The sequence below is a fragment of the Pygocentrus nattereri genome, chromosome 28 (assembly GCF_015220715.1).
Source record: "Pygocentrus nattereri isolate fPygNat1 chromosome 28, fPygNat1.pri, whole genome shotgun sequence".
Lineage (NCBI taxonomy): Eukaryota > Metazoa > Chordata > Actinopteri > Characiformes > Serrasalmidae > Pygocentrus > Pygocentrus nattereri.
In genome coordinates, this window is record NC_051238.1 from 4,272,936 (window position 1) to 4,298,024 (window position 25,089).

The 25,089-nt window shown below is 42.9% G+C and overlaps 1 protein-coding gene across 1 annotated transcript; it reads left to right on the plus strand.

Moving 5' to 3' along the window:
• On the plus strand, positions 1-19,413 carry zgc:153738 (uncharacterized protein LOC558115 homolog). The gene is made up of 19 exons (XM_017722363.2): positions 1-169; positions 1,781-2,108; positions 2,302-2,421; positions 2,506-2,697; positions 3,669-3,740; positions 4,295-4,500; positions 6,221-6,305; positions 7,497-7,604; positions 9,886-9,961; positions 10,231-10,337; positions 11,031-11,117; positions 11,239-11,300; positions 11,420-11,502; positions 11,692-11,799; positions 13,511-13,710; positions 15,300-15,386; positions 16,204-16,381; positions 18,019-18,257; positions 18,963-19,413. Exons 1-19 carry the CDS (start codon positions 159-161, stop codon positions 19,074-19,076), a joined length of 2,463 nt encoding a protein of 820 aa, XP_017577852.1. The 5' UTR covers positions 1-158; the 3' UTR covers positions 19,077-19,413.
• Positions 19,414-25,089: the final 5,676 nt, after the last annotated feature.

The window sequence follows — 25,089 nt, forward strand, 5'->3', positions numbered from 1 at the left end:
ATAACTTAGTTTTCCACTGGTTTCCTCGTAATTAAAGAGGTGGGCTGTTGGGATGCCATTTAAAGGCTGTTTCGATCGATACTGATGGCATAAATGTCGTCAATTTCGTAGCCTGTCACCTGTCTATGCTAAGCTAACTGCACTGCCTCAGTTCGGCCATGTCTCACAGGTCAGTAACTACGTTACGCTGCACTGTTAGGGATTAAACAAAGGTTAAGAAAGTTAGCCAGATAAATAACAATACACGAAGCTGAAGTTTGCCTCCTGTTCGCCAGCTTCTTGTGCGAATTTTCCCGTTCCACCTTAAATGGTACCTCAGGCGCCAGAATGTAGCTTAACCGCTGCACCATTTAAGGTGGAACGAGAAAATCCGAATAAGAAGCTGAGCTGAGTTACTGTGCTCAAAAGTAGTCTCGGTTAAAAAAGTTAAAGAGGAATTCCACCCATTTTTGCATGATTTGTGCATAATTAAACGGTTAAGATGTAAACAGAGCGGTTTGGTGTGAAACGCTCAGCTCTAGTGAAACTTCCAGAGTCAGAACTGTTCACAGTGGTGGTGATAGGAACCAGACGGTTTACCATCATCCACATTACATCCAAAACTCAGAAGACACATGTAGGTTCACTGGTGGTTTTGGACACTAAATGAAATGGCAGTTTATGGGTTGTAGACATTGTGACCCCTGGTTCCTGTCATCACCACCACCAAGAAATCCAAGTTGGCAAGTTTCTCTACTGTTAATCATCTCACATCAGGCCACTCTGAATGACTTTGTTTGCATCTCAGTGCCTGAATTATACAGACATTTTGGAATTTCCCTATAACAGCCAGCAAATTAAACCCAGGCGCGTGGGTGGGACGAATATTAGGGTACCTTTCCTTCATGTATGTCAGTGTTTAGTATGGAAATATGTAATATTTAATATATAGTCTAGGTTAGAATTGGATGTCTTTACAGTGGTGGTGATGGGAACCAGGGGTCATCATGACTGCAACGCAAATATAGAATATTTAATTTACCATCCAGAACCACCAGAGAACCTACACAGGTCTTCTGAGTTTTTATATGTAATGTTGATGATGCAAAATAGTGGAAAAACTGAAAAAGTAAGTTTTCTCTGGGGAATGTTTTTCCTCACACCACCCTACATGTATTCCTCCACTATGAATGTCTTCTTAAAAATACCTTTTAGGCCAAGATCTTACTTCAGAACTGTCATAAAACAGTGTCTCAGACATCGGGCAGGGCATTTATAACCACTTCATGTAGGAACTTTCTGAGGGAGCTTTTAGAGGTGGACGTCTGGTTCCTATCACCACCACTGTGAACAGTTCTGACTCTGGAAGTTTCTCTAGAGCTGAGCGTTTCACACCAAACCGCTCTGTTTACATCTTAATTGAATTGTGAAAGTTTTGAAAAATGTCTCCTTCAAACAAAATCTGTTTTGATGCAATTATTTCCATGTCAAACAGACAAGTTTGTTAAAAGGAATAAAAGACTCCAACAAAAATCGTCAGGATAAGCCTTTTAGTGACAAAAGAAATGTCAACATCATTGCCAAGGACACCAGGCAATAGACGGTGTCTACCCTGCTAACAGCCCTGGGTCTGGAGTACTCCTGCTCTGCGCATTTTGATGTTTTCACGCTCAAACACTTGCTTTATTGCTGATTTGTTGAATCAGGTTTATTGAAGACATTGAAAACATGTGCAGGGCAGGGCTGGACCAGGAACTGAAGCCAATAAATTCAAGCAGAATTTGTGCTTTTTGCGTTGCAGTACATACAATAAGCTATGGGGTGAGGCCCATGAGGAGCTGAGCAGCCTTCTGACCCAAGAATTACCCGCAGAGCCGCTTCGGCCGGAGAGAGACAGAGTGGTCTTCTTCCAGCGGCTGGCCACCCTCTACGTGCGCTACGTCCAGATCTTCAGGCAGCTGGAAGAGGCCTATGACCAGGTCGTTCAGCCTCAGAAGAGGAGACTCATCAGAGAAGTTCTGGATGGTGCTATGGGGCGCGTGCTGGAGCTCAAGAATGAGATGGTGGAGAAGGAATTCTCAGAGTACCACTACATGGATGATGTCATCCAGGATTTGAAGCTAACACCTGTACGTTTGTAGGGGGGGGGTGTTAGGTAGAGTTATAAGAACTGATATGAATATTCATTGCTTATTCATTGGTTTATTTATTGAATTATTGGCTTCATATGACACCTTCACAGTTTGACTGATTGACGCCACTCTTCCTGCATGTTGTGTTTTTTGTTTTTCTGATGTGCTTCATCTACTTTAATTGTTGTAGGAGGACCTCGAGATTCCAATTCCAAGGTATTTCATGAGCGAACGGAGCAAAGTGCTTAGAGACCGAAGCAAAATGCTCTCCAACATGCTGGACCTGATGGGAGTGGTGGAGAAACCAAAAGTGAGTACAGTTCAGTGTGATGGATGTTAGCGGATGGAACTCATTGTTCCTGGGCCTCATACAGCCTTTTGCTTCGTCCCTTAGCCTACTGGAGAGCGAACCCTGAGTGTGGAGGAGGCCGTTAGGATTATTCAGGTGACGGAAAGGGCTCGGCAGGGTCGCTTGAGGGCAAAGTTCATGCGGGAGATCCAGAGGGATCAGGAGAGGCAGCGAAAGTCTAAGGACAGAGACCTCGGGGCATCCACCATGGACCAGGCTGCAGTTTGCATCCAAAAGGTATTACAGGCTTGCAGGAAGCGGCAGAAAACACTATACTGTAGTACACAGTGCCATTTTTTGACTTACTCTTATTTTAATTTTAATGACATTTTTAGCTTTCAAATTGCCATTTTGACTGAAAGTTAAATAAATGGGCGTGGTCTTTCGCACTCCGTGTATAGATCGATCCTTGTGCATGAAGGTGTAACTTATGCTGAAAAGCCAATTATGTGAAACGTGAAGAGTCGACTGACTTATTTTTTATACTGCATAAATATGTAGAAAGTAAAGCATTTATAACCACTGCCACTGTGGTAGTGCATCTACCTACATCTATCTACATGTTATACACTCTATTAGACACTCCTACCTTGGTCAGTCCACCTTGTAGATGTAAAGTCAGATGTAAACATCTGCTGCTGCACCCTGGCCCTAATCCTAACCCTCACCTTAACCTCAACCCAAAACCTAATCCTAATCCTGGCTCTAATCCTAACCCTCACCTTAACCTCAACCCAAAACCTAATCCTAATCCTGGCTCTAATCCTAACCCTCACCTTAACCTCAACCCAAAACCTAATGCTAACCCTCACCCTGTCCCTAATCCTAACCCTCACCTTAACCTCAACCCAAAACCTAATCCTAATCCTGGCTCTAATCCTAACCCTCACCTTAACCTCAACCCAAAACCTAATGCTAACCCTCACCCTGTCCCTAATCCTAACCCTCACCTTAACCTCAACCCAAAACCTAATCCTAACCCTAGTCCTAATCCTAACCCTCACCTTGACCTCAACCCAAAACCTAATCCTAACCCTAGTCCTAATCCTAACCCTCACCTTGACCTCAACCCAAAACCTAATCCTAACCCTAGTCCTAATCCTAATCCTAACCCTCCTATGTTTCTGACATGTTACTGAGAGTCTGCTGAGTGTTTGTTTCATCTAAAAAGGACTCAAAATAAAGTGTCACCATGATTTTCTCTGCAGGTGTGGAAAGGTTTCCTGCAGAGGAAGAGAACAAAGCGGGAGCGGGAAGAGGAGATGATCTTTCTGGGCATGGTGAGCTGAGCGCTGCGCTCTACGGCCGATTAGACTGAAACTACTTCCAGCAGAAAACCCAGTTATTACCAAGCACATGTTACAATAAAACAGAAATAAAATAATAAAACCGCCTGTAGACGTTTGGAAGAGGAACCCTACAGTTCACTTTCTATTCATCACTATTCAGAAAGCTCTCTAAAGAGATGCTTCTTCAAGGGTTCTTTAGCTCTTCAGATTGATGGTGAATGTGCTGTAGATGGTTCTGTACAGAACCTTTTTGAACCTTCTATTACAAGCTTGACATAACAAGACAAGGCCCTTTTGGGTGCTATATAGAACCTTTTTCAAAAAACGTTCAATACATCACATTCTGAGGAACACTTTCATGATGCAAAGAAGTGTTCATGGTTCTTCATAGAACCGTTTTCTATACTAAAGAACCCTTGAAGGACCATCTTTTTTAGGAATGTATGTATTCTCTCATTTTTATTATACAAGCGGTCAGTAGGTGGAGCCGTACCACTGTTTGATGAAGAAAACTCCACTCTGGTCTCACTCTGTACCAACTGTAGGCTATGGACCAAAACCTGCCCCAGTTTTGTCCGGCGGCTTTGGTTGCGGAGGCCACCAAGACGTGCAGAAGGACTAAGCAGGAGGAGCATGAGGAAGACTACCAGAAATCCCTCATCTCCATCACCAACAGCCTCCGAGAGCTGGAGGGCCCCAACATGACGGAGACTATGAAGGATCAGATACGGCAATGGTTTATTGAGTGCCAGTAAGTGAGACTGTGTTAGAGCTATGAAAATACGGGTAGATTCATTCGAAAGAGGCCCCGAGTTTCTGTTGTAACTCCCGTTAGGATGAAGCAATCTGAACCAGAAATATATGCTACAGACGTAACATCCTGACCGCCTCCTTGTTTCTGTGCTCACTGTCCACTTTATCAGCTCCACTTACTGTATAGCTGCACTCTGTAGTTCTACAGTTACAGACTGTAGTCCATCTGTTTCTCTGATACTCTGCTACCCTGTTCTTCAGTGGTCAGGACCGAAGCTCCATGGCTTGAAGAGCACATTGCATGTTGTTTGGTTCAGATTGCTCTGTTTTGTCTCCTTCAGCCTGTTTTAGGCTCCTTTGGGTCGAGTATTAGGGGTGCAAATCTCAGACAATGATCTGATTCTCTGATTCTTAAAGAAATGAGTCACTGCATCATGAAATCTCACCTCTGTCCAGTTCAGAATTAATAAAAAAAAATACATGGAATGCACAAATGTGCCTGGAGAAACTATTTTACATTACATTACATTTAGCAGACGCTTTTATCCAAAGCGACTTACAAATAATGAGGTACATAGAACAGACATAGTCAGGCCTTAAAGGAGGCCAAGGGGTAATAGCGGGGTAGAGAAGGGAAGGAGGGCAAGAAGGAGATGAGGTTGGTAGTGGTTAGATTTGCAAGAGGCGATTAGAGCAAGTGCTCCTATTTATCCACAGTAGAAAATAAAAAACAACATTTATTTTTACTCAGTTCTCTCAGATCAGTTACTAGTTCCTGCCCACTACTTAGATCTCCCCCTGTCACAAGATAGCTGCAAACCTGTGAGGAAAAGGCTAGCACATGCTTTAACACACCACACCATCACATCTCCGTAAGCTCATCTCATCAAATGATAAAGAGGGGAGGAAACCGGCCCATCCTTCCCATCCAGGGAGCAGCTAATGGGATTCAAACCCAGCAGTAGGGTGAAAACTTTGTTTCCAGCAGTATCTGAGCTCAGGACCGGCTTTCTCTCAAAGCAAAGACACTTTCTCTAGATAGACAAAGCACTGCTAAATGCTGTACAGGTGAATTTTAAACAAACAGTTTTTTGCCAGAGCTTCTTTTTATTTTTTTGGACAGAAATTGAGAGCATGCTTTATTACATATTAATTCAACAGATCATTATTCAAATAGATCGAAAAAAATCCTAGATGCAATTGATTCAGCACCTTCTGTAACGAGTCAGAAGCTCACCATTAAAAGGAGCAAAAGAGGCTTTACTGATGGAATCGCAGTCCAGGTTGGGTCCAGAAAATCCAGAAAACACAACCAGCACAAAAATACAAATATAACAGCGTCGGAAAAACAGGCAAAAATGGTCAAACACACAATAGAACGCTCAGTAGATCAGAAATAATAAATACCTCTCAACTGCTCTGTGTTAAAGTCCGGGCTTATAAACTAAACTAGGAAGATCACATGATACACAAGGCAGGTGAACAGAATTAGTATTCCGGGGAGTGAGAGCGCTGACTGGAGCGTGAGGGATAGTCAGGAGTCGATGGAGTCAGATCTCTCAGAGGACTGAGAGATGGAGTCCGAGTGTGTCTCAGCGCCAGAAGGGATGCGTGACACCTTCAGAGACAATTTTACACCAGTATCTAAATTAGTAATCAGTAGTTTTGATTTGTGAACTGTGTCTGTCTGTAACTACAAGTAAATCATTTTTGTGCAGTGATGCAACAGGTTCATTTCCTGACTACCCCGAAGAGGAAGATGGTGGCTCTGCTGTCATTTTTGCTGATAAAACACCTGAGCAGGTAATCTTATTTGAAATAAAACCAACAAAAATAGATACGGGTGATTCTACAGCAACGTCCATTTTTGTGTCCCTAGCATTTACAGATATATTGCACTTCAAAAATATGTTTGGGTTACAATTCATTTATATTTTAAAATGAAACAATGTTATTTTAACAGTTAGACCTTCTTGATCCTCAATTTAGCAGCATTGGTTTTTAAGTCAATTATCTAGAATTCCAAGCATCACAGAAGAGCTCGTGTCCACAGTCATGCGTGAAGGCTGAGGCCGTATTTGGAAGAAAAAGAAAAAAAAATTCAATTTTAACTACAATAATCCACACATGACTATGAGATATAGAAATTAAATGATACCCAATAAATAATAAATAAATAGTAAAATATATTATGAAAGTCGTGGTCCCCAGGAGGCGTGTCACTGGTGTTACCACGTAACAAAAAATCTCTTATTTTGCAATAAAAATCACACTGATGACATCACTCGACTCCCTTTTGCCAGTTTTCTGAGGATCTATGAAGAAAAGCAGAGATGAGATTCTCATTTAGCTCATGATTTTATATGAAGCTTTTAGCTGACGTCACTGGTGTGACCGACTTTATTTTAAGGTAATTGTGAAAAACTAGAACACAAATGGATGAAATTACATATTTTAGTGGATGTTGCAAGACATGTGGTCTGATGTTCTGTAGCAGCCATTTTTTAAAGTGCATTGTCCATTAAAACGTCTCTGGTGTTTCCTTTATTATGTGTAACACTAATGAAGATCAGTGACACCAGTGACACCTATGGAGAGACAGAACAGCGGGCGTTTCTGTAGAAAATGGCCCATACAGCCTTGTTTACGATGCTTAAAGCCATTTTTTTGTTCAGATTTTCTCCACCCTTTCCTTAGACAGAGGCTGATTTCTCATATATATATTTGCTGATTCTGTTGCACATGTTTATAAAATATAGAAATAGCATTAAAATGAATAAAGTGCAGGTATTTTAGTGCAGTAAGCCTTCTACTGAAGCGCAATAAATACCTCACCACATTTCAGTCTGAAATGACCGCTAAATCTGATCTTTTTAAGCAAATATTTGCTGAAAACCGATATGATTTCGATGTCATTGTACGTCCCTCTACTCTGATTTGCACCATTTGCCAGGGTTGTTAGTTTCTTGCAACTAACTGCATTTGTCACTGCAGTTGATGGAAGAGTTGGCAGCTAAAGAAGAGGAGGAAGCCAACAAAAAGCCAAAAGGCAAGGAAGAGACTAAAGACAAAGGGAAGAAAGAGAAAGCAAAAGGAGAGGAGGTGAGCATATGACAGACCTACCAACCTTTACACATTTTGTATAGCAGATACGCATTTTGACATCAAACAGCTGGTGACACTGAGTTCAATTGTACATGTACAGTACTCAGATCTAACAGCAGGAGGCAGCAGTTTCTGGCCTCCTAAAAAACTAAAGAAAAAGAGTTTGACCAGTCACAGCGCTGGATTAATTCCCTGGGGATGACAAATGTGTAATGTCAGTCATTTCAAGAGACCGCAAATCGACAGCAACACTAAATGGTCCCTCTCATTCGTCCTCCTCTCTCTGTCTGTCTTCCACAAGGGAGGGCAGTACTTTGCAGCTGGTAGTTTGTGAAGGTAAATGGGCTGCATTAAGAGGAGGGATTTAAACAGGAAGTAGAAATACCGCTTATTTTTCACATGCATGTGTTTCACTCACGATTTTCTCAAAAATTCCGGTTTGCTGAAAGTGCAGTTCAGGTGGAAATTACACTGCTGCGGTGTGGTTTTTGTGCTTGGACAGCTTCCTGAATGAACCGCAGCCACTGAAAGTGGTTGAAAACGAATAGTTTTATGAATATACGGTGACCCTAGTTTTCAATAGCTGGCAACCCGTTCTGTTTCTTCAGGGTGCGAGTGACTCGAGACTGCTGCAGCTCGAACGCGCTGCCCATTCAAAGCAAAGGAGCAGCAAGAAAGTAAACACAGCCACTCACCGTGACCACGGCAACACCCCAAAATTTAGAATTTTGAGATTCTGTCCAATCAGAGTTTCATATTTATGATGTTCGCGACAAGATCTGCGACACAGTTTCCCTCTTTTGTGGTTTTACAGAAGCTTCTTAAGTCTAAAATCTTCTGTTTAGTCACCATGACAAGTTAGGAGTGAAACTAAGGCCCAGTCCCATTTCTTCTTTTTACCCCTGCCCTTGTTTCTGAGAGTCACCATAACCCCTTAGAACTGAGCTACAGGGCAGTGGTTGAGATCTTCCTCTATGAAATGAGGCCCTCTAATAAAAGAGCATCACTTCATTAACAGCTACCAGCGCTGCTCTGTAGGCGACCCTGCCCGTCTGCAGGGACAGCAGAGGAGGGGAAAGTTCAGCTCCTCACTGCTGGGCTTCAGTTACATTTAGGGATCAAACGCCTTCAAAGAGGGGGCAATTATTTATTCTCACCCCCCACTAATTCTTCAGTGATATGAAGCTGAAGTCAGAGATTCTCCAGCTTCCTTTTCGATTTTTCCTGTTCCACCTTAAATGGAGCAGCAGTTACATTCTGGCACTTCAGGTGTCAGAACTGCCGGACTATTTAAGGCGGAACAGGAAATTTAGCTAGCTAGCTATTGAGACATTAGCATGATATTAGTGATTTTTTATGCTCATTATGTAGAAAATGACCATAATTCACTGAAGCGACATTAAACTAAGATAAAACAGTGATTACTGTAGTTTTTTAACAGAGAAAATCCTCACATTTGTGTGATTCTTAGGTCTCAGGCTCAGCTTTCTTGCCGGTTTTCCTTTTTTCTTTTTCTCTCTGTTTGGAGAGTCTCTGAAAAACCTCTGTTTAGAGGGCCATGCCCCAACACTTCGCCCCACCTCTCAACAGGAATTGGGACACCCAACCCCTAGACATGAGTGCGCAAACCAGAGGGCTAAAGGCTAAGTGGTAGGGGTGAGGGGTGAAATGGGATTGGGCCTAAATCTCCTAAGTATAGTATCCTAACTTTAAGATAAACCCCAGAGCGTCTCAACTTCGTTTAGCCATCTGTTTCTGCTGTTTTATGCGGTGTCAGGCAGCACAAATCACTCTTAACTGGCAAAATGACGTTACATTTATCTACACTGAAGATGCTGCTTTGACTTATGAGGGTTTTTTTCTAACAGTGTTTTAAAACCCTCAGATGCTGCAGACTTGATCTCCATCGTCCCCTCTTATTACCTTTGTGTTAATGTAGGTGATAAAATATTACAGTGGTGGTGGTGAATAATGAGGAGACAGTGCTGAACGCCTCTCAGTTGGTAGGCAACAGACGTGACAGTTGATTATCGACTTTATTCGAGTAGTTTAAGGTTTCCTAACTTGAGATATGGTATAAGATTCCTAAATAACAATAAGATTTGCTTCTATGGTATGAATTTGTGAAAAATCTAATCTTGACCTGCCAGATCTTACGACAAAAAGGCAGGAAGTTTGTGTAATACTATAGATTGGCCTTTACTGTTAACAGGTCTGCCACTTTAGCCTTTACTCACAAAATAATTAATCTGATGATCCGATGTAACTTTTGTTACAGGAAGAGGAACCTGGACTGAAGATGCTGCCTTCTGCTTTTCTATCAGAGCTACAGAAAGCGCAGAAAACATTTACCGGCAAGTCTAAATGAACCCTTGTAACTCCAGAGATCATTATCTCAGTCCAATCAGGGATTAAGCATAGAATGCTTTAGGTCTTTGCATGATCTGAGAATGCTTTGCATTCCAAGACTAGGAGTAATCAGTGGACGGGAAACCAACCCTTGAGATCTGGGCAATTCCTCACTCTCATAACTATAGAACTTACACATTAGTTTCATAGTAACTAAAAGAAGTCTCAATAATGCATCTTCAGATAATAAGCCTGTCTTTATGTCTGATAACAGATGTCTGGCAGAACAGAGATGAATCCAAGAACTTTAACCAGAGACATGAAGCAGAACTCATAAAAGAGGAGAAGAGGAAGGAGATAGAGGCAGAAATAAGACTTCAGGTAATTTGGAGGATCCTTCATTAACTCCTCGCTTTCTCTGAATGTGTGGAGAGCACATTTCAACAACAGAACACAAGAGGGAGTGTGTTATCGCGAAATGACATCACGGCTCAACCTCGAGTGTTTCTACTGCTTTAATACAGTTAAATAAATTTTAAATAAATAAATATGCTTTAATGTTCAGGTCCTTCACCAAATTATAGCTCCTTAACGAGCTGCTCGTCAGAGTAACGAGCTCCGCCCACTCGCTGCACAGCTAGCAGTTCGTTCTCCAGCTCCTTACAGTAAATTCCCAAACTGCCGTCACCACTGAGCAGCTTTTCAGTCGGCAGCTGTGACAGAAGAACAGCTGAACAACCTGGAATCAGCCAGAAATGAACCCAACACCATTCGCCAGACGTGTCTGATCTTCAGAGTCGGACCAAATCAGACTGAGCCATAAAACTGACCCAATATCAGGTTCAGCTCAGCTTGGTCAGTTTCTCCAGATCAGTATTAATGTTGTTTTGTTCCAGCCGGTCTGTAAAGCTTCTTACAGCCCGTTTAGTCTGGCGAATGGTGTTGGGTTCATTTCTGGCTGATGCTGCATCTTGTGCTTCCTCAGAACAGTGTGATCCTCAAAGTAACCCATTTTCTTTTTGAATCGTGTTAATCAATTTAATCAGATGCATTGCCTTGATGCTGCTTTGGCAGGTGGATGAGCTGATGAGGCAGGAGCTTGCTAACTGGAAGCTGGCGGTGGACAGAGACAAAGGCAGGAAGGCCAAGGCCACAGCGAAGGTCTGCTGGAATCTGGAAGTTAAAATCGACTAAAGTCTGAGTGATTATCCTGCTGTATTTACAGCGGGTGTTTTTGAAGAGAAGGCAGTAGAGGGCAGTGTGTCTTTCTCTCTCCATACAGAAAAAGAAGGCATCCAAAAGTGGAAAGAAGAAAAAGAAAGACAAAGACCTCACGGCCGATAGGTGAACTGTGCTATGAGTGCGATGTTTGTGTGCAGTACTGTAGTTACTGCCTTCTTACTGAGTGAGTGAGAATTTTTTGGAAATAAAGTTTATCTCTTTATCCCTTCATATTTGGTCAGGACCACTGAGTCGCTGTATCAAGAGCTGGTGGAGCAAAGGCTGTTAAAACCAGCAGATAATGTTAAACTACAAGACTACATAGGTATGCACCCGTATTTGACCAGCTGTCAAAGCTCCTTTATAGTCTTCCTTATTGTCTGATGTGTGTAACTATGCAGAGGCCTAGAAACTGGGGCTAGAAACATCAGCTGCGCTGTTTATGGCCTGGGCAGTTATGTTGTCAGCGGTATTTGTATTTGTATGATTTTTTAAATGTTTCCTTATCCTTTAGGGGACTATAGCTACCTTGGCACTACCCTTCGGCAGACGGACATAGAGCCCATGCCTTCCCTGTCCGATGTACGGCAGGTTATAGCTCTTTACGCTGTCTTACCTCTAGGTAGGTAGACTTCACATATTATTCTTCTTGTTTTTAGCTTCAGACCCTCCACCCTCATGCACACAAAGCGTCTAATATCTACACTACAAAGACGAGATATTTAATGTTCAAACGGATAAACTTTATTGTTTTTTACAAATATTCACTCTTTTTGAATTTGATGCCTGCAACACGTTCCAAAGAAGTTGGGACAGGGGCGTGTTTACCACTGTGTTACATCACCTTTCCTTTTAACACTCAATAAGCGTTTGGGAACTGAGGACACTGATTATTGAAGCTTTGTAGGTGGAATTCTTTCCCATTCTTGCTTGATGTACAGCTTCAGTTGCTCAGCAGTCCGGGGTCTCCGCTGTCGTATTTTGTGCTTCATAACACGCCACACATTTTCAATAGGAGACGGTCTGGACTGCAGGCAGGCCAGTCTAGTACCCGCACTCTTTCACTACGAAGCCACGCTGTTGTAACACGTGCAGAATGTGGCTTGGCATCGTCTTGCTGAAATAAGCAGGACGTCCCTGAAAAAGACGCTGCTTGGATGGCAGCAGATGTTGCTCCAAAACCTGTATGTACCTTTCAGCATTAATGGGATCTTCACAGATGTGCAAGTTACCCCTGCCATGGGCACTGACACCCCCCCACACCATCAGAGATGCTGGCTTTTGAACTTTGTGCTGATAACAATCCGGACAGTCCTTTTCCTCTTTGGCCCGGAGGACACGACGTCCATGATTTCCAGAAACAGTGTGAAATGTGGACTCGTCAGACCACAGGACACTTTTCCACTCTGCGTCAGTCCATCTCAGATGAGCTCGGCCCAGAGAAGCTGGCGGTGTTTCTGGGTGGTGTTGATATGTGGCTTCGCTTTGCATGGCAGAGTTTTAACTTGCACTTGTAGACGGAGCGACGAACTGAGTTCACTGACAGTGGTTTTCTGAAGTGTCCTGAGCCCATGTGGGAATATCCGTTACAGAATGATGTGGGTTTTTAATGCAGTGCCGCCTGAGGGATCGAAGGTCACGGGCATTCAGTACTGGTTTTCTGTCTTGCCGCTTACTTGCAGAGATTTCTCCAGACTCTCTGAATCTTTTGATGATATTATGGACTGTAGATGATGAAATCCCTAAATTCCTTGCAGTTGCACGTTGAGAAACGTTGTTCTTAAACTGTTGGACTATTTGCTCACGCAGTTGTTCACTAAGTGGTGAACCTCGCACGTCCTCGCTTGTGAATGACTGAGCCTTTCAGGGATGCTGCCTTTATACCCAATCATGACACTCACCTGTTTCCAATGAACCTGTTCACCTGTGGAAAGTTCCAAACAGGTGTTTTTTGAGCATTCCTCAACTTTCCCAGTCTTTTGTTGCCCCTGTCCCAACTTCTTTGGAGCGTGTTGCAGGCATCAAATTCAAAATGAGTGAATATTTGCAAAAAACAACAAAGTTTATCCGTTTGAACATTAAATATCTCGTCTTTGTAGTGTATTTAATTGAATACAGGTTGAAAAGGATTTGCAAATCATTGTATTCTGTTTTTATTTACATTTTACACAACGTCCCAACTTCACTGGAATTGGGGTTGTATTGTACGATAAGCTGGTCTTGGATCAGGATCCATTGCATTCTGATCGTGTTCACTGCGCCAGACAGAGACTCCTCTTGAAACAACAGATAATCATTTCAATAAGTGTTTCTCTCTCTTTACTCTGTTAAAGGGTCTCAGGTGGTCCATGAGAAGGCCCCTCTGGTGAAGGCCATCCTACTGGTGGGGCCTTCAGGAGTGGGGAAGAAGATGTTAGTCCATGCTATCTGTCATGAGACAGGAGCCAACCTCTTTGATCTTTCTCCTTTGAACCTTGTGGAGAAGTACCCAGGCAAGAGCGGCTTGCAGATGATGCTTCACCTGGTGTTTAAGGTAAAGCTGGCATACTGCTGCGTGAAGAATGATGCACAGTAGGTGTAGCCCACTGTTTTAGCACGTCTGTGTGTATTATTAATGTGATCTAATACAGTTTCTCAGTCCTGAAATCCTCCCTATATCCACCTAACTTATACCCTAACCCGCTTCTAAAGAGCCATCGTCATCGTTTCGGAGATACGTTACGTCTCCCAGCTATACCGTTACGCTTTAGGGTGTGCACAGTAGTTATGAACCACTGTTTTAGCCCATCCGTTTGTCTTACTGACGTGATCTATTATTGTTTCTCAGTCCGTTTTGGCCTTTCAGCCAGGTGCTAACTGTTGGTGTGATATTGGCCTTCATTATTCTGATATGCAAAAGGCTGCAATCTGACCTGTCACTGACTGTTCTGCTGTATGTTGTGAGCATCCCTACCAACCACAAATGTGCTCTGGGTGTTAGAATAAATATAAATTATATTTCAAGAGATTTCATAGTCGCAATATGTGGAGTACTTTGCCGAGACCACCCTTCATTTATGTAATGTCCAGTCAAAATCACCAGTAAGTAAAGAATTCTGTGTTTAGTGCATCACTCTTTACTGCTCTGCTGCAGTTCAGTGTCAGTGTACATCATTGATGTGTTTATTTTGAGTGTTCACCATCACAGCACTCAACTAATAATATTTCCATGCAAACACACATATTTATATTTATTGCGACAGAGTGTTTGTACATGGACATTCCTGGACACTCCTGGCTCAGGATTAATTTAGTCTGTCATACATCCCTTTGCACAGCAGGTGTCACTAGTGAGAACGATTCAGTGATGCTTCGGGTAAAGAACCTTTTGGTGAACCTTTGGGCTGGAAAGCCTCGTTTGGCCAGCAAGTTTAGAACATACATGACTTACATGAACTGCAGTACGTCGTGGTCTTGGGAAAAGGCCCGCGCTGGGTTTGAGCTGTCCTTAAATAGTGCCTAGGCCAAGTTCAGACGTGCTCAGTAGAGCCCTGTTGGAGTGATCCATTTGGAGGGGAGATCATGGGATTCATATAGTCTTAAATGGTTTTTATTTATTTATTTAATTTGATCCTGTTCATTCTGCGTGGTTTTAACTCGTGATTCAAGGATCCATTGTGAACAAGCTATTCTTGGATTTTGCATTTATTCCATAAGCTATTATTGTTGGGTATTATTGTTATTTTGTTTCCCCCTGCAGAGGTGAAGGGCTGGTATGTGCTGGGTTGGGTAGACCAGTGGATGTCTGTTTAAGGAGCAATGCCTTTCTGTAGAGGAGGAAGGTGGTTGGGTGATTGTTGAGCCAATGTGTGTTGAGGGAAACTTGCTGCCTCAAAAGGCATATTATGTTCTATAAATAGTTTTTTTTGTATGTTTGTTTATTTTTCTTTTCTTAGCATTTTGTTAATTTCTAGGCACCTTTCACTAAATGTACACCCTTGCATTGAATGTGCTGTTGTGGTTTGCCATTGCTTTGTCGTACAACTCACAACCTTGTCAGAGCATTTCTACCCTCACCTGCAAGCGAGATGTGACACTGTTATAACAGCTAAAGGAAGTGTTCTTGTTTGATAATGATTCTAGGTTGCCAGGTTAATTCAGCCCTCCGTGGTGTGGATCGGGGATGCTGAGAAAATGTTTTACAAAAAAGTACCAAAAGAGGAGAAAGAGGTAACAATTAGATTATAAGAATTTTGCTGAATACACCAGTCAGACACCACATTATGACCACCTCCTTGTTTCTAAACTCACTGTCCACTTTATCAGCTCCACTTACTGTATAGCTGCACTCTGTAGTTCTACAGTTACAGGTACTGTTTAGGTGGTGGATCATTCTCAGCTCTGCAGTAACACTGACGTGGTGGTGGTGGTGTGTCAGTGTGTGTTGTGCTGGTCTGAGTGGATCAGACACAGCAGTGCTGCAGGAGTTTTTAAATACCTCAGTGTCACTGCTGGACTGAGAATAGTCCACCAACCAAAAATATCCAGTAAACAGTGTCCTGTGACCACTGATGAAGGACTAGAGGATGACCAACACAAACTGTGCAGCAGCAGATGAGCTGTCGTCTCTGACTTTACATCTACAAGGTGGACCGACAAGGTAGGAGTGTCTAATAGAGTGGACAGTGAGTGGACACAGTGTTTAAAACTCCAGCAGCGCTGCTGTGTCTGATCCACTCAGACCAGCTCACACACTAACACACCACCACCACGTCAGTGTTACTGCAGTGCTGAGAATGACCCACCACCCAAATAGTACCTGCTCTGTGAGGGTCCATGGGGGTCCTGACCACTGAGGAACAGGGTAACAGAGTATCAGAGAAACAGATGGACTACAGTCTGTAACTGTAGAACTACAAAGTGCAGCTATACAGTAATCAAGGCTGGTCACAGTGTTATGCCTGATCGATGTTTGTCTGTATTATGATTCATAATAAAATGCTTACATTTACTTATGTCTGCATGCTGGTTTTAAATGTATTCACAGCTTGATCCAAAGCGACTAAAGAAAGACTTGCCGAAGATCCTTAAAAGTATGAAAGGTGAAGACCGTGTTCTAATCGTCGGAACGACAAGCAATCCACTCAGTGCAGACCTGAAATCACTATGCAAGCTTTATACCAAGATCATCCTCATACCACGGCCAGACTACGCCTCCAGATACAGTATGTGATCCAAAGACTCGCGTTTCAGCATCTCAGCTATGATTCAAAAGTGTCAGTATAGCCCTCCAATTAATGGGTAATTCCAGTTTCCCCTTCATAAAGATTTGTTTTTTTATCTGCTTTTAAAAGCTGCTGTTGAGTAGATGTGGGTGGTATCATTTTAATACATGAACTGTATCAGAGTATTTTGAGAGGCAGATGCAGTTCACTAGTAGCGCCACATTTAAAAACAGCCATCAAAAACTCACAAATGATTTTTATTCAACGTTTCATATTCTGTACTGCACTAAAACCAGTCAAACAGGATAATGTTCAGTTTTTGATAGCAAGTCAGTTTCCCTTAAGTACTAAGGATATACACACTTTGCCCAGAAAAGCATTGTTTATAAAATTGATAAAAAATGCTAAAATATTATACGGCCCACTCTCCGCTGTAGAGTAAGTCACTTGGGTTGCACTTTGCTTGATCCCTGCTACGTAACACTGACATAACCCTGCCATAAACGTGTCATGGAAGGTCTCATATGCTGTCATCAGTTTGTCAGAGATTTTGTTCAGTCATATAACAGCGTCATGCTACCATTACTGGTAATCGTCGTGACAGATGTATGATGTCATGACTGGTAACCAGGGTACACAGCAAAAATGAGCTGTCATGACATCACACATTACGGCATTTGTCATGACAGTTAACAGTGATGGTAACATGATACTGTAGTATTACTGGATATAATTGTCATGACAGCATATGGTATATTCTATTGCATGCTTGTGGCAGGGTTATGTCAATGTTATGCAGCAGTATTACCATTACTTGCATCATTAGAGTCATTTAAGTGGTAAGTTTAACCCCTTAAAATCCCAGGCTTTATTTATTACAATGCAAACTAGCTGAGCTATTCTTGGGTTATGCAAGCGTGTAGTAAAACTTTGAGCCTGCTGGTGGACACTGACCATTTAAGGGGTAGTTATTGTTTGGTGTGCTGGCACTCTCTGCCACAATGGCAGAAGCCACCTAACAGCACGGCAACCTTTGGCTGCTGCTGCTTAGCGACATCATCACTTAACGCATTTTTCGTCCATAACACGGCTAGAGAGGTACATTTAATGAACCGCGTTGTTGAAAATCATAGAAAAGTGTCTCGGTTCCTGGTGGTTTTCAGTAGTGGCTAATGGTATTCTGTGTTTTCCTAATGGGTTGATATCACAGTGTAAAGGATTCTGATCGTTTAATCAGGTGGGACTGATTCCAAATGCAATTCATCATTTCCCAATGGCATCTAATGGCAACCATCAAGCCAATTCCCATTAGGAACCATCAGGTTTTATTCCTAATGGCCCTGCAAACACAGTTATGTTGTGACAACGTACTGTTTTGGTGCCCAAAAGTTATGACAACGTTGTCTTGACAACTTTCTAGGAGGTTGGGACTCCTAAGATAAGATAAGATAAGATAGAGAGTGCATGTCTGCAGCCGTGTCTGAAGACCCTTCTTGTAGGTTTTGGCTCACAGTCCTATGGCATGTAGAAGAAAAATGTGTCACAGGTATTACCATACAACACGTCACGACTGCATTTGGGGGGAAATAGGGGAAATGAAATTTAATCGAAAGCATTCCTGATGTGTCTTTCTGTAGTCATGTGGAAGCAGCTGATACAGCGTAATGGTGGAGTGGTGACCAGTGCTCTGGACCTCAGCTCCTTGGCCAAGATCTCAGATGGCTACACGCAGGGTCAAATGGTGCGAGTGGTGCAGGGCATCCTGACTGAGCGGCGCATTCAGCAGCTGGCTAAACGACCGCTGGTCTCAGCCGAGTTTGTTGCTCACCTGGCCAGGACCGACCCTGTGTTCCAGGACGAAGAGGAGGCCCTCAAAGTAAAGAAACAGTGTGGAAGTCAAATATGTCTGTGGGAGTTACTAAGGCAGAAAAAACACACCTCATAGAATCTGATAGAATACAAAGAGCTCAATAATTGTATGTGCATTCGAATGCGAAGATTTGGGCGCCCTGGTCAGATATTGATTTTCTAAGTGAAAACAAGTTAAAACATTCCCATTTATTTACTGAGTCTGGACTAATTGGAAAAAGGAAAACATACAGTATAAATGTGCCTTTTGCACAGACCACATTTTATGTTGTTAACATATTAAAATGTTAAATTCAGCAGATAAACACTGATTGTACGTTAAAATGTGGAGAATGTTGTTCCCTTTAGAGGACGTGTGCGTCGGCTGCTTTTAAGTGGTCTTTGTTTTAGTCAGTTTAAATGTACAGTTAAACCCCATTTCATTTCTGCTTCATTTGAGTTGGGAAAACAGGCCAAAGCTGACAGATGCCAGCAAGCTAATAAACCACAACACCTATTTTACGACTTCAGTATTCAGTTCATCTGTCATAAACCACATAAATGCACATCTGGTGAACAGGTTCCTTCTCGGTCTCGCAGGCCTCGCAGCATTTTCTTACTCTTAGAAAGTCAGTTGCATGATTTGACTATGGGCGCCCAAACTTTTGCATACGCCTGTATAAGAGATTTAATCCCAGCTCATACTTTGAATTCATGTGCTGTTTTTCCACAGGCCTGGTACGCCAAGACTCCTCTCGGTAGGAAGAGAGTCAAAGCTGCCTCAGGGAAGGATGAGGAGGAAGCTCCAGCAAAAGGAGGCAAAGATGCCAAGAAAGGAAAGAAGTAACTCAAACTCACTGATCAACCAAAGACAGTGTCTCTTGAAAATAGATCCGTGCCCAGGTCTGGAGGGACGCAGTGTATTTTTGATGTCCTGCCCAGGTTGTTTATATATTAGCGCCCCGACACCAAGATTTGAAATAGACCCAGATTTGCTGACAGCAGACGGCAGCGTGTGTGTGTGTGTGCGTTTGTACATGTATGTGTGACTGTGAGTGTGGGTATGTGTGTGTCTATGACTGTGTGTGTGTGTGTGTGTGTGTGTGTGTGTGTGTGGGAGGGTGAGTGTAATACTCTGTGGATCTGTTAGCTGTATTAATAAATAGACATCCTTGTCATCATAATTAAAAGGAGATGCCCTTTTCCATTTTCTGTGAGACAGCTCCACCACAGAGCAGCAGCTCCAACTTATCTGTATTCGCTCCGCATGTCGTTCTAAAGGGATATGATTTTTATAAATACGCAATATGCAAAAGTTTGGGCACCCCTGATCAAATGACCATCTGTTGTTGATTTTCTAAGTGAAACTAAGTGAACACATCCTCTACACATCCACTTGTGTAAACGTTATGGCACATTTTATATGTTTATACATATACATATATATAAAATACATCTAAAATGTGTAACAAATCAGGGAGAACATCATCACCACCTCCTTGTTTCTACACTCACTTACTGTATAGCTGCACTCTGTAGTTCTACAGTTACAGACTGTAGTCCATCTGTTTCTCTGATACTCTGTTACCCTGTTCTTCAGTGGTCAGGACCCCCATGGACCCTCACAGAGCAGGTACTATTTGGGTGGTGGATCATTCTCAGCACTGCAGTAACACTGATGTGGTGGTGGTGTGTTCCAGTTATAGTGTGTTGCTCTGGTAGCAGCGCTGCTGTGTCTGGTCCACTCAGACTGTATTTGTCTATATTTGTCTGTGTTCATATTTCAATACATTAAACTCAGCAAATAAACAGAAACTGTGCATGAAAATTTGGAAAGACATGTCATATTTAAGTGTGTAGAGGATGTTTTCACTTATTTTCACTGAGAAAATCAACAAAACATGTAGTTTGACCAGGAAAGCAAAACTTCTGCATACGACTGCATGTATAAGGAGCAGATGTGTCGGCAGATATGTGACAATAAATGTTATGATGAGTCACTGTTATTTATAAAGTCTGAACAGTATTTGCGAGGTGCTTACAGTGAGACTAGCGACCAGTATGACTAGAATGAGGTTGCAGGCTAACATGCAAAAAACAAACATAGTCCTGAGGGTATTTCATAAACCTTTCTTTAGCTGGATAGCTCAATAAAGCTCAAAGTGAGAATTGCCTTAAAGGGGAACTCCACAGATTTTTTAAAAATTCTGTATAATTTAATGGTTGAGATGTAAACAGAGCGGTTCAGAGCGGTTTGGTGTGAAACGCTCAGCTCTAGAGAATCTTACAGAGTCAGAACTCTTCACAGTGGTGGTGATAGGAACCAGAGGTCCACCTCTAAAAGCTCCCTCACTGAATCTTATTACATGAAATGGTTAGATATGTGCTGCTCCATGTCTAATCCATCCATTCTAATCCATTCTTGGTGGAGGGGTAGATTCAGGGTGATGTGAGGCGAAACAGTCCAGTAGATAAACAGTAGATTTGTGACAGTTTTACCATTATCACCACATATAAGAGCTCAGAAGCACATGTAGGTTCACAGGTGGGTTTGGATAGTAAATACGCACACACACACACACACACACACACACACACACACACACACACACACACACACACACACACACACACACACACACGCTCCTTCTGGGTCACAGAGGTAGCTAGAGCCTATGTCAGCAGTCATTGGGCAGAAGGCAGGAAACATAGGGCAAACAGACATACACTATATTTCCAAAAGTTTTCACTCACCCATCCAAATCATTGAATTCAGGTGTTCCAGTCACTTCCATGGCCACAGGTGTATAAAGTCGAGCCCCTAGGCCTGCAGACTGCTTCTACAGACATTAGTGAAAGAATGGGTCGCTCTCAGGAGCTCAGTGAATTCCAGCGTGGTACCGTGATCAGACGCCACCTGTGCAGCAAGTCCAGTCGTGAAATTTCCTCACTACTAAATATTCCACAGTCAACTGTCAGTGGGATTATAACAAAGTGGAAGCGATTGGGAACGACAGCAACTCAGCCACGAAGTGGTCAGCCAGGTAAAATGACAGAGCGGTTCTCGCTTCTCCATCTGGCAATCTGATGGATGAGTCTGGGTTTGGTGGTTGCCAGGAGACGGTACTTGTCTCACTGCATTGTGCCGAGTGTAAAGTTTGGTGGAGGGGGGATCATGGTGTGCGGGTGTTTTTCAGCAGTTGGGCTCGGCCCCTTAATTCCAGTGAAAGGAATTCTTAAAGCTTCAGCACCAAGAGATTTTGGGCAATTTCATAATCCCAACTTTCTGAGAACAGTTTGGGGACGGCCCCTTCCTGCTCCAACATGACTGACCACCAGTGCACAAAGCAGGTCCATAAAGACACGGATGAGCCAGTTTGGTGTGGAAGAACTTGACTGGCCTGCACAGAGTCCTGACCTCAACCCCATAGAACACCTTTGGGATGAATTAGAGCGGAGACTGTGAGCCAGACCTTCTCGTCCAGCATCAGTGTCTGACCTCACAAATACGCTTCTGGAAGAACGGTCAAAAATTCCCATAAACACACTCCTAACCCTTGTGGAAAGCCTTCCCAGAAGAGTTGAAGCTGTTATAGCTGCAAAGGGTGGGCCGACATCACATTAAACCCTATGGATTAAGAATGGGATCTCACTCAAGTTCATATGCGTGTGAAGCCAGACGGGCAAGTACTTTTGGCAATATAGCGTATACATTCACAGTTAGGAGTAATTTAGCGTGTCCAATAAACCCGACTGCGTGTCTTTGGTAGGAAAACTACAAAGACACAGGGAGAACATGCAAACTCCACACAGAAAGGACCCTGGTCATCCGGCCAGGGAATCAAACCCAGACCTGTCTTGCTATGAGGCAACAGCGCAACCCTCTGTGCCACCATGCCTCTCGGAGCATAAACCTCTGGTTCCTGTCACCACCACTGTAAAGAACTCTGCCTCAGTAAGTTTCTCTACAATGAAGCACTTCACATCAAACCGTCCTGAATGTTTACATCTCAAGGACTGTACTATTCAGAAATTCTAGAAATACTGGTGTACTTCCCCTTTGAAGGCTAAAATGAAAAAAGCCTGCATTGCCTACTTGCCTCCTACTGTGGTGCCATAACAGACCTGAGAGTGAGATTTTCCAGTTTAGAGAGGGAACCCCCTTCCTGATGATGCATCTGGGGCATGTCCTTGAATGGACTGTTGGAAATGTTGCCTTATGTCATGTCTTAGTGCATTTCTTTAGCGGCGAGTCGGGCGGTACTCTCAATGGTTATATGATGAATTTGTGAACTGCATGCTGGGTATTGTAGTGAGACAACATTGATGGACAAAAGCACGAACAGAATGGAAAATTCTGCTTTGCTGGATCACTGCTAGCATTCGTAAACTTGGTCAGAAAGCTGTAGTAGCACTGTGCTCCACAGTTCTGCCTCAGATTGATCTGATGTATGAGCGTGCACATGCATCTCTGGCGTAGTTCTAAATGTCAAGCGAACGTTAGTGGCTTTCTCTTGTCAGGAATCCAAACCAGAGGTTGCAGTTGTTAGCTCCAGACCATACATAGAGGTGAAAAGACCGCATGTGCCTCACTGTAGCGTCAAGGTCGACTAAGAGGACAAGGGGATTTCGCGGCCTCAGTTAGATGAGTGGGGCTGTGATTGGTCTCGGCTGAAACTGAGACTTCTCCCAGACTGGGGTTTAAAGGATTATCTCAGACCAGCAAATGGACAGGGGCTTCATCACAGCTCATGTTCAGCGTCGGTGACTGTGGTGAACCATTGAAGTGCTTTGCTTTCACTGATGATTGAATAAGGTGCAATTAAGCTCTGCTTAATAAAGTAGAAAGGAAAACAACTTTATTTCATGACTCATTCATAGTGTTTACTGTGTCTGTCTCTGTTTTGGATGGGCTTAAAAATGTCCTTCCACCCACTTGGCATGTTGTGTCTCAGTCATTGTGCTTAAAGGCCCATATCTTATATATATATTAATATATTAATACTTATATATATATTATTAATATATTCTGTATTAAAAATTCCATTCCATTCACTTACATTAAGAGTAAAGAAGGTTTTTTCCTTCTGTTACCATTTTGGAGATTTTCTTCCGATAACAGCGAGATATACATAATCCCTGTAAGGGATGTTTTCACTTACTTTTACTTTTTAAAACATGGAGTTTGATTGCGGCTGTTCAAAATTTTGCATACGACATGTGAAAGTTTCATTCCAAAGTCTTTACATCCATTTGTAACAGATTTCAATATAAAGTGTTTTTTAAAAGAATAACAGCTGATGTTAATGAAAAGCACTTTTTTGTTATTCTAATAAAGGAATCATGTAAACCATATTTTTAAAGGACAATATGTCCTTTAAAATATGGTGGTTGGTTAGTGCAGTGGGTAACACCTCTGCCTTCTACACTGTAGACTGGGGTTCAATCCCCCACCAGGGTAAACACCCTACACTATACCAATAAGAGTCCTTGGGCAAGACTCCTAACACCGCCTTGGCCTACCTGTGTAAAAATGATCAAATTGTAAGTCGCTCTGGATAAGAGCGTCAGCCAAATGCCAGAAATGTAAATGCAATACTACAAAGACAACAGATAAAACCCTGAAACTGAGAAATTTTATTTATTGTTTTTTTTATATCTTGCACAGCATGGCAACTTTTTTTTGGAAATGGGGTTGTATACACACACACACACACACACACACACACACACACACACACACACACACACACACACAGACACACACACACACACACACAGGACCCCTGCAGACCCTCACAGAGCAGGTACTATTTGGGTGGTGGATCATTCGCATCACTGCAGTGACACTGACGTGGTGGTGGTGTGTTGGTGTGTGTTGTGCTGGTCTGAGTGGATCAGATAGCAGTGCTGCTGGAGTTTGAGAGAGTTGGAGAGAACACTGTGTCCACTCACTGTCCACTCTATTAGACACTCCTACCTTGTCGGTCCTTGTAGATGTAAAGTCAGGGACGACAGCTCATCTGCTGCTGCACAGTTTGTGGTGGTAATCCTCTAGTCCTTCATCAGTGGTCACAGGACGCTGCCCACAGGACGCTGCCCACAGGACGGTGCTGTCTGGATCTTTCTGGTTGGTGGACTATTCTCAGTCCAGCAGCGACACTGAGGTGTTTAAAAACTCCAGCAGCACTGCTGTGTCTGATCCACTCAGACCAGCACAACACACACTAACACACCACCACCACGTCAGTGTTACTGCACCGCTGAGAATGACCCACCATCCAAATAGTACCTGCTCTGTGAGGGTCCATGGGGGTCCTGACCACTGAAGAACAGGGTAACAGAGTATCAGAGAAACAGATGGACTACAGTCTGTAACTGTAGAACTACAGAGTGCAGCTATACAGTAAGTGGAGCTGATAAAGTGGACAGTGAGGGTAGAAATGAGGAGGTGGTCAGGATGTTATGCCTGATCGGTGTGTGTGTGTATATGACATTTTCCAGTCTCTCTGCTTCTTACTACAGGCTGTTTTTGTCTCTGTGCCTTTAAGACTCACATGTGTAAATGAGCTTTGTTCTGGTTGGCTGCCCAATTAAAAAGCTGTCTGGACTGAAACGCTCCTTATAACTTTGGCATTAATGGGCGGAGCTAAACTGCTGCAGGCTGAACAGGCGGATGTGTTGGTTTTCGTGACATCACAAAAACAATGAATTCAAATTGTTCAGGAATGGATAATGGGCTGGAGAGTGAAGAGTGTGAGCTGAAAAAGTGATTGCATTCTGCATTAAACTCTGAAAAACTGGGAAAAAATGACCACCAGTTTCTGTTTTCACTCATCTGCATACAGTGTCGCAGGGAG

Excerpts from the sequence above, each read along its gene's own strand:
- zgc:153738 (XM_017722363.2), top strand. Across the intron at positions 2,422-2,505 it reads GAGTGGTGGAGAAACCAAAA|CCTACTGGAGAGCGAACCCT; the intron begins GTGAGTACAGTT and ends TTCGTCCCTTAG. Across the intron at positions 4,501-6,220 it reads CAATGGTTTATTGAGTGCCA|TGATGCAACAGGTTCATTTC; the intron begins GTAAGTGAGACT and ends ATTTTTGTGCAG.